This window comes from Carcharodon carcharias, chromosome 23 (genome assembly GCF_017639515.1).
Source record: "Carcharodon carcharias isolate sCarCar2 chromosome 23, sCarCar2.pri, whole genome shotgun sequence".
NCBI lineage: Eukaryota > Metazoa > Chordata > Chondrichthyes > Lamniformes > Lamnidae > Carcharodon > Carcharodon carcharias.
Window position 1 is genome coordinate 22,375,872 of NC_054489.1, and position 9,913 is coordinate 22,385,784.

The 9,913-nt window shown below is 42.8% G+C and overlaps 1 protein-coding gene across 1 annotated transcript; it reads right to left on the reverse strand.

The window, feature by feature from the left end:
- Positions 1–8,178: 8,178 nt before the first annotated feature.
- Positions 8,179–9,129, reverse strand: LOC121268951 (galactoside alpha-(1,2)-fucosyltransferase 2-like). Its single transcript, XM_041173254.1, has one exon. The coding sequence runs from the start codon at positions 9,127–9,129 to the stop codon at positions 8,179–8,181; it is 951 nt and encodes a 316-aa protein (XP_041029188.1).
- Between the last annotated feature and the right edge of the window lie 784 nt (positions 9,130–9,913).

Sequence of the window (9,913 nt, forward strand, 5' to 3'; positions counted from 1 at the left end):
GAACTCAACTGAGAACAGAGCTGTCTGAAGGATCGGCTGTACCTGCAAGAGTTGACCAAATGGATTTGCAGGTGCCCACCAAAATACTTGATGTTCAGACAACACCAGAAAAGGAGGTTCCTGAAAAAGCACCTGAAGCTGTAGGGTTGAGACATTCTACACGCATAAGGAAACCCCCAGAAAGACTGAATTTGTAAATTACTTATCTGTGTAAATAATCTGATATTTTGAGAAAAATTGTAATTGTAACTGTAAAAAGTGTTTCTGAGTAAATGGGGAGGGATGTGGTAATCTGATGTATAATATACCTTTAAGGAGAATGTTATAATGGAACATCACATGATCTTATTATCCAATAGCAGAGTAGCATGAGCTACCTTAGCAGTCAGTGGTCAATAGTCTAAAGTTAGAGTCTGTAATGTCGAGACAGGGTTTGAATTGTCAGCATGCACGTGTAACTGCTCAGTTCCTTTGTAAATAAATAGAATTTGTTCTAACTAAGAACTGTCCTCTGATCTGCTCTGTCTATGATACCACCTTGCTCATCCCAAAACAAGTGTGCAACCCAGATCCATTAGTCCAACTAAACTAGGGACTAGGATCCAAAAGCACCGATGCCTGAATGCAAGGGCTGCCCAGGCAAATGGTAGAGGTACCTTTTGGATCCAGCAGCCCTTATTTGGATGTTGCTGTCAGGTTTTCCAAGGCTTAAGAAACAAAAAGTTGAAAAGTGGAATAACAATACTCGCAGCCTCATTATCATATTTAAAATGCAAACCTGCTTCCTTTTCCACCTTCCCACTTTAGATATAGCTAGAAGTAGGCAGGCTGGGGGTCTGCAGATGGAGGCTTGGATTGGGATTCTGATTTTTAACTTATTAACTCCCTCCACCAATTCAAACATATCCTTTTTTTGTTTAAAATTCCCCCCTAAGTCTTATTCACCCATCACCCCGGTGATCAGTGACCTAAACTGGTTCCTGATCCAGCAATGCCTCAAATTTAAAATGATAATTCTTCTGTTCAATTCCCTCCAGGGAATCATTCCTTCATAATTTGTTACCTACTCCAGTCATACAAGTCTCCAGTTACCCTTCACAAGACAGCACACCACAAGAGCTCTGACGGAAACAACTAGCAGTGCATCGCACCTCAGCAAAATGTGCTAGGCCTCAGTAATGCTGCTGGGGGTGAAATTTGCACTATATCTGACTGGGATCCTGGGTTTTATAAATAGGAAAAAAAGGAAGTTATCATCATCATCATCATCATCATCATGTGTGCTCTGTCTGAGAGTAGGTCCTTGACTCATAGTAGTCTTACCACATTTCTCTATTCTGTGCCAATATTTTCACTTGCCGATGACTTCCTTCAATACTCAAGCCACTCAACTTTGATATTCTCTTCCTTCTTCTTCCTCCTTTTCCTTGAAATATTCCCTCCATAACTTCTCCCACTAGTCTGTTTATACTTGAGATGTGCTCCTTTCAGTCTCTCCGCCTTTCCCTAATTACGTTCAACAACTATCTATGCTCATTTCCTCTCCTCAGGACTTCATCATTTGTTACTTTTTCTGTACAGCAGATCCTTTCTATTCTCCTCCAAAGCCACATTGCAAAGCTATTCAGCAAGTTGGCCTCCTCCTTAGACCATAAGACCATAAGACACAGGAGCAGAAATTAGGCCATTTGGCCCATCGAGTCTGCTCCGCCATTCAATCATGGCTGACAAGTTTCTCAAACCCATTCTCCCGTCTTCTCCCTGTAAACTTTGATCCCCTTACCAATCAAGAACCCATCTGTCTTGGTCTTAAATACACTCAATGACCTGGCCTCCACGGCCTTCTGTGGCAATGCATTCCTTGGATTCACCACTCTCTGGCTAAAGAAGTTTCTCCTCATCTCTGTTCTAAAAGGTTTTCCCTTTATTCTGAAGCTGTGCCCTCAGGTCCTAGTCTCTCCTACTAATGGAAACATCTTCCCCACGTCCACTCTATTCAGGCCTTTCAGTATTCTATAAGTTTCAATCAGATCCCCCCTCATCCTTCTAAACTCCATCGAGTATAGACCCAGAGTCCTCAAACGTTCCTCATATGTTAAGCCTTTCATTCCTGGGATCGTTCTCGTGAACCTCCTCTGGACCCTCTCCAGGGCCAGCACATACTTCCTGAGATACAGGGCCCAAAATTGCTCACAATATTCTAAATGTGGCCTGACCAGAGCCTTATATAGCCTCAGCAGCACATCCCTGCTTTTATATTCTAGTCCTCCCGAAATAAATGCCAACATTGCATTTGCCTTCCTAACTACCGACACAACCTGCAAGTTAACCTTAAGAGAATCCTAGACTAGGACTCCTAAATCCCTTTGCACTCCAGATTTCTGAATTCTCTCCCCATTTAGAAAACAGTCTATGCCTGTATTCTTCCTACCAAAGTGCATGACCTCACACTTCCCCACGTTGTATTCCATCTGCCACTTTCTTGCTAATTCTTCTAACTTGTCTAAATCTTTCTGCAGCCTCCCTGCCTCCTCAATACTACCTGTCCTTCCACCTAGCTTTGTATCATCTGCAAACTTAGCCAGAATGCCCTCAGTTCCTTCATCTAGATCATTAATGTATAAAGTGAAAAGTTGTGGTCCCAATACTGACCCCTGCGGAACTCCACTAGTCACCGGCCACCATCCTGAGGAGGACCCCCTTATCCCCACTCTCTGCCTCCTGCCAGACAGCCAATCTTCTATCCATGTTAGTATCTTGCCTCTAACACCATGGGCTCTTATCTTACTGAGCAGCCTCCTGTGCGGCACCTTGTCAAAGGCCTTCTGGAATCCAGGTAGATAACATCCATTGGCTCTCCTTTGGTACCTCCTCAAAGAATTCTAACAGATTTGTCAGGCGTGACCTCCCCTCGATGAAACCATGCTGACTTTGCCTTATTTTACCATGCACTTCCAAGTATTCTGAAATCTCATCCTTAATAATGGACTCTAAAATCTTACCAACGACCGAGGTCAGGCTATTTGGCCTGTGATTTCCTGTCTTTTGCCTCACTCCCTTCTTAAACTGGGGGGTTACATTAGGGATTTTCCAGTCTTCTGGGACCCTCCCTGACTCCAGTGATTCCTGAAAGATCACCACTGACGCCTCCACTATCTCTTCAGCTATCGCCTTCAGAACTATCTGCTAGTTCTTATAAACTTTCTTCTGTATTTGCTACAAGTGCTTGGTCATCTTCAGATCTAACTGATTTTATCATTCGCCTCTGCACAGCACCCCCAACACCCCCACAACCTTAACGCCAGATTCTTTGGCATCTTTGATCATTGTTTCTGCATAGACATTGAAGAAGACTGGTAATAAGCAACGCTCTTGCTGAATTCCTCTTTCAATAAGGAGTTATAGCAAACCTTTTTAAAATGCTGGTTTGGCCTCAGCTGTAGTATTGTGTCCAATCTGGGTACTACGCACTTTACAAAGAATGTGAAGGCAATTGAGAGGATGCAGAAAAATTTACAAGAACGATTCCAAGGCTGAGGGACTTTAGTGACGTGGATAGATTGGAGAAACTGTGGCTGTTGTCCTTCGAGAAGAGAGGGCTGAGAGGAGATTGGATAATAGTGTTCAAAATCTTGAGAGGCATGGCAGAGTAGATAGAGAGAACCTGTTCCCATTGGAGAATGGTCTGGAACCAGAAAACATTGATTTAAGGTGAATGGCGAAAGATCCAAAGGTGCCCATAAGGAAAAACCTTTTTACACAGTGAGTAGTTAGGAACTGGAGTGCTCTGCCTGAGAGTATAGTGGAGACAGATTCAATGAAGATGCTTTGGTAAGACTTAACAGATGAGTGGGTATGTGGGTAATGGAGCATTGGTGGTGAAGAGCTGCTATCTAAAGGGAGCCAGAGTCTGAGTAGGTGCTTACCATCAGCATGGCCAGAGGAAAGGTATCCCGGATACTTCTCCCTGCCTCCTCCTCTAACTCCTTATCCTTCGGTGCAGAATGTCCCCTCTCCGCAGCCTCTGCTCCAACTCCCAGTATTGCAGCCTTCCAAAACCTCCGCCCTCACTGTGGATGAAGTAACACTCCCTGCCAAATCCAAAAACTCACCATAAATCCTTCCAAACCACTCTGCAGTGCCACCACACACTTTACAACAACAGAAATTCATCCAAAATGGCCTTACCTTCAAGGTGTGACCCTTTAAGTAATGCTAGTCAGGGGATGGGGTGGGGGTGGGGGCTTGCTTTTGCAAATGAATGCATGTTCTTTGGGGAGGGACAGGTGAATGTGTTGAATGGACCTGCCTGGTCCAAGTTAGGACTACTTGCATCAAATCAGCTGGAATGGATGCTTGACATTATGATCTGACCAGTTGGAAAGCTTCCACCACATGCACGGCACGCCCACTTGAGCATTCAATGAAAGATGTCAACTGAACGTTGTATACCTATGCAGGAGCAGTTATACATTTGGATATATTTATTGGCACATTAATGACTCTTCAGAAATCTTTTTAGGGAATGCTTTCAAAAGCATTAATTCATAAATTCAATTTTTAAAATATATTCTTTCATGAGATGCAGGTGTCACTGGCAAGGCCAGTTCCCCATCTCTAATTGCCCTTGAACTGTATGGCTTACTAGGCCATTTTGGAGGGCAGTTAAGAGTCAACCACATTGCTATGGGTCTGAAGTCACATGCAGGCCAGGCCATGTAAGGACAGCAGATTTCCTTCCCTAAAGGACATGAATGAACCAGATGGGTTTTACAACAAACAATGATAGCTGTCATGATCACCATTACTGAGACTAGCTTTCAATTCCAAATTTTATTAATTGAATTTGAACTCCACTAGCTGCCATGGTAGGATTTGAACCCATGCCCCAGAACATTACCCTGAGCATCTGAATTACCAATCTAGTGACAGTTCCACTACACCGCTGTTTCCCCCAAAATTACAAATTACATTACAAACAAGTCAGAATTTCCCATTCCACCCTAGATCATTTCAACCAGTTCATTCAATAATTCTCATGTAACATTAATAAATAACACATTTCTTCAATGATGAAAACAGGAAATAAAGACATTAACATTACTGAATTCCAGCAACTGTATCAAACATCATATTGTTGAATAAATAGGTTAGAATTGATGAAAGTAAAAATATAGTGTGCAGGGTGAAGTTTAAACTTGAGTGATTTCTACCAGCACTAATTATAAGCGAAATGTTACCATAATACAATAGCAACTCCAGATCAATATCCTAGATTTCTAGGTACTGGGACTGTTTCTTCTACTGTTGTAATTACTGGCAACAAAAATAGAATGTTTGGCTGGTTGGGCTTGTATAAATAAAGCCATTTAAAAGCTATCCATTTTAACATTAAAGTTTGGAACTAACTGATAAAAAATTGCAGGCCATACATTGTCAACGTATTTCATGTGTGCTGCTTCTCGCTGGTAATATTAGATTGCGGAATCGTCCCTTAAGTTCAATAGGAATCAATATCAATAAAAGTCATTGCCTCACGATAAGGGTTTGGCATGGATTGAGGATTGGTTAACACACTGAAGACAGAGAATAGGGATTAATGGGTCTTTTTCAGGTTGGAAAGATGTAACTAGCATGGTGCCACAAGGATCAGTCCTAGGGCCCCAATTATTTCCTATCTATATTAATGACTTGGAGGAGGGGGCAGAGTGTAATGTATCCAAATTTGATGATGATTCAAAAATAGTTGGGAAGGCATGTTGTGATGAGGATATAAGAAATCTGCAAGGGGATATAGACAGGTTGAGTGAATGGGCAAAAACTTGGCAGATGGCGTTTAATGTAGGAAAGTCTGAGGTCATGCACTTTAGTAAGAAGAATCAAAATGCAGACTATTATTTAAATGGAGAGAGATTTCAAAAAAGTGCAGCACAGAGGGATCTGGGTGTTCTTGTGCATGAAACACAAAAAGTTAGCATGCAGTAATTAAGCAAGTAATTAAGAAGGCAAATGGAATTTTGGCCTGTATCGCTAGAGGGCTGGAACTTAAAAATAGGGAAGTCTTGTTACAATTGTACAGGGTGTTGGTGAGGCCGCGCCTAGAGTACTGTGTACAGTTTTGTCTCTGTCGTTAAGTAAAGATATACTGGCATTGGAGGCAGTTCAAAAGAGATTCACTAGGCTGATTCCTGACTTATCAAGAATGGCTAAACAGGTTAGGCTTTTATTCTTTAGAGTTTAGAAGAATGAGGGGTGATCTTATTGGATCGTACAAGTCTTTGAGGAGGCTTGACAGGGTAGATTTTGAGAAGATGTCTCCACTAGTGTGAGAATCTTGAACTAGGGGACATAGTTTCAGAATAAAGGGACATTCATTTAAAACTGAGATGTGAAGGAGTTTCTTCTCTCAGAGAATAGTGAATGTCTGGAATTCTCTACTCCAGAGAGTTGTGGAGCCTAGATCACTGAAACTATTTAAAGATGAGATAGATAGAATTCTGCAATATCGGGGAGATGAAGGCTATGAGGAGCTGGCATGAAAGAGGAGTTGAGGCCTGGGGCAGATAAGCCATAATCTTAATGAATGGTGGGGCAGGCTTGAGGGGCCGAATGGCCTACTCCTGCTCCTAATTCATATGTTCTTTAGGACTAAGATGAGGAGAAATTTCTTTACTGTGTTGGGCAGTTGGTGGGGGAGTTGGACGGTTAGCGGTGGGGAAGGTCGCAAAGTCAGAGGGTCTAGCAGTCAAGGGGCATGGTTGAGGGCAGATCAGACAGCTGGTGGGTGAGGGTCAGGCAGTCTGCAGGGATGGGGGGTGGGTGGTGGTTGGGCAGTGGCAGCCGGAGGTGGGGGGGGTTGGTTCGGGTCAGGCCTAGCGGGAGATAGTCGTGGTCTGGGGTGAGCCCCATGAGGTTTGTGGAGAGTCCCGGAGGGGGGAGCCCTGTGGTGAGGGGAGAGTCCCATGTGGGCTTGGGGACTGGGGGGAGTGCCATGGAGGATTGCGGTGATTCCGGGATGGGGGGGTGGGGGTGGTGGGGGTGGGGTGGGGGGTGGGGGGGGGGCGGTGTGAGGGGGCGGGGAGGCGTGAGGAGGGCGTTCATTGGAAATAGTCTAGGTGCTGGGGGAGTGCTGGGGGTTGGGTGGATTCCCTTGCGGGATTGGGGTGAGTTCTGGGGAGAGAGTTCCATAGGGGGTGAATCCCATGGTGGGGTGGGGTAGTCAGGGTATTGGGGAAGTGTCCGAGGGGCTCTGGGGTTGTGGGGACTCCTGGGGGGTGCTGGGGGGGTGGGTGGTAGTACATGGAGTCTGGGGAGTCCTCTGTTGGTAGCTGGGAGTGGGAAGAGTACCCTGGAGGCTTGGTAAGGTGGCAAGAGTCCCGTGGGGGCTCAGTTTGGGTCTGTACATTAGAAACCGGGAGCTAGAAGTTGTTTTAATTCTTCTAACTTTTTCTTGTGTAACTATTGATGAAAAACAGTCAGAATCTTCCAAAATATGCAATTTAAACCATATTTTCGTTAGGTTTCCAGTGCAGGGCAATTGCGTGTCAGAAGTTTGCATTTCCCAGGCAATTGCCATGCAATTCTTACCCCTGGAACCCTGGGGGGTGGGGGGGAGGGGGAAGGTGATCCCTAGCACATCTTTGGGGTATCCCCCCCGTTACACTGCCCTGGAGTATGATTTGAATCACTCTTTCTATGTTAAAGTGGCAAAGGCTTCCACTATGTGCCATTCTGGAGATATTGGATTGCTGCTAATGATGGTGAGAATTAGATTTTGCAACTTTACATTTTTGCAGATCAATATCAAAAGGAAAATAATAAAGACAACAAAGCCAATTTTTTTTCAGGAGAAAACTCTGAACATAAAGACCATTTTGGTTGCCTGGTCCATTGCTGTAGTCTCTCGTCAAATGTGGAAAATAGATTGTCAACACTTTCAATGCTGTTCTTTCTCTAACTTAGCAGCAGAACTCTGACTAATTAAAGGCATTGACTGTGACAAAACAAATGCTTTAAAATTTTATATAACTTTCAGTGGACATTTATGGACATTTTGTTTTCTTAACCTAATGTAAGTTACTCTCCAGAACATGAATTTGATGTTTTTGAGATTCAAAAAGCTAATTAAATGTAAATAATGTAGAATTAATGAGCTTTGAAGATTATAGGGCATGTTGGTTAATTTGAAGTTTTTTTGGGCAGAAGAGGTGAGAGATCTGCAGGAATTCCAATCCATTGAGGTAAGAAAGCTGCCTCATACTTGAATAACTTTAGAAATGGTGATTCAGGCAAAGTGAAGTTTGTGAGGTAAATTGTCTCCCCACCAACTAAGTAACCAGCCCAGTAACCAAATGTCCCTATTGTCATTATAGTGTGATTACAATGAGCAAGGATTGCAATGTCATCAGCTGGACTCGATTGCTTTGGATCATCTGAAAAGAAAACATCTCCTTCAGAATTATCAATGTTCTCCTTACACCAATCCATTCCATTACTTGTCACTGCAAAAATGACATTTTTGTATTTATTTCTGAAGTAAGCCATTGCTGTGTCCAAGTATTTCTTATCAGCTATGACTCCCTTCCAAACATTTGGCATGACATGTATGTAATCTCCTCTTCGAACATGAACACCAACATACGTTACATTCTTTCGCTTCCCCGCAATGCGTCTAAGGAATGCATTGGCCTGTTCTTTGAGAAAGTCATGAAAGGTGAACTCACGGCGAATTTCTTCTCGGATATGATGGTAAAAGGTCCAGGAACATGGGTATCCTGACAAGCTAACATAGTCTCCTGGGATACTACGGTACTGATCGTCCATCCAGTCATGGAGATTATAACCTTTCAAAGGTATCTTATTTCTCACACTGTCATGGAGGGTCGGAAGTGTAATTTTGAAGATGGGGCATAGGTAATTGGCCATGGCAGGTAAAATATATGCTTGGTGACCATTCAATTTTGCCAACGCATATAATGTTGCATACTCGCCCATCTGGTTGCCAAGTCGCCCAATAGAGTTAATTGTCCAAATTCCTTTTGAAGAAATCTTCATCCTTTCAAAGTCTTTCTCTGTTTTATTTTCCAATGTCATGGGTACATTTCTGAAACACTGAAGATATTTCTCCATTATGTTATAGCTTAACTGAAATCTTTTGGCTATGAAAAATGATGTTATTGCAAAATATAACAACGTTGAAAAGACCAGTATTTTCTTGGTTTGGCAAACATGAACTCTGCTCAAAAGAACCATCTCCGCAAACTTTTCACGTTGTGATTCTATGATTTTTTCCTCAATTCAGGAAGGAATTCTGGAAAGTTGAAAAATATAAGCCACACAGATCATTACTATAGAATCCAAGGTGAAATTGAACAATTCTTCAAAATTTGCTGATGGATTTTGTGTAAACAGTTTTTGAAAGATATGTACAACACATTATCATTATAATTGATAGCATAAGAGCTTAGTGCAGACAGACATTAAGTACATGATGGATGAGTATGAAAATTTCCCATCTTGATTGGCATCACAGGAAGACTTGGAGAAAACCACCACTCCATTAACTGTGTTGATGTATGTCCCATGTGGGATGCATTGAATTACACAGCCCAGTCCCAGATTTGATAACAGCTAGTGGATCACAGAGATGGTAGCAATAAAAGGGGAAGGCGATGGCATGGTGGTATTATTACTTGACTAGTAATCCACAGACCTATGATAATGCCCTGGTGACTTGGGTTTGAATCCCACCACAGCAGATGGTGGAATTTGAATTCAATAAAAATCTGGAATTATAGGTCTAATAATTGCCATGAAACCACTCTTTTAAAAACCCCATCTGGATCACTAATGCTGTTTAGGGAAGGACAACTGTTGTCCTTAACTAGTCTGGCCTAGTGTAACTCCATGTAAC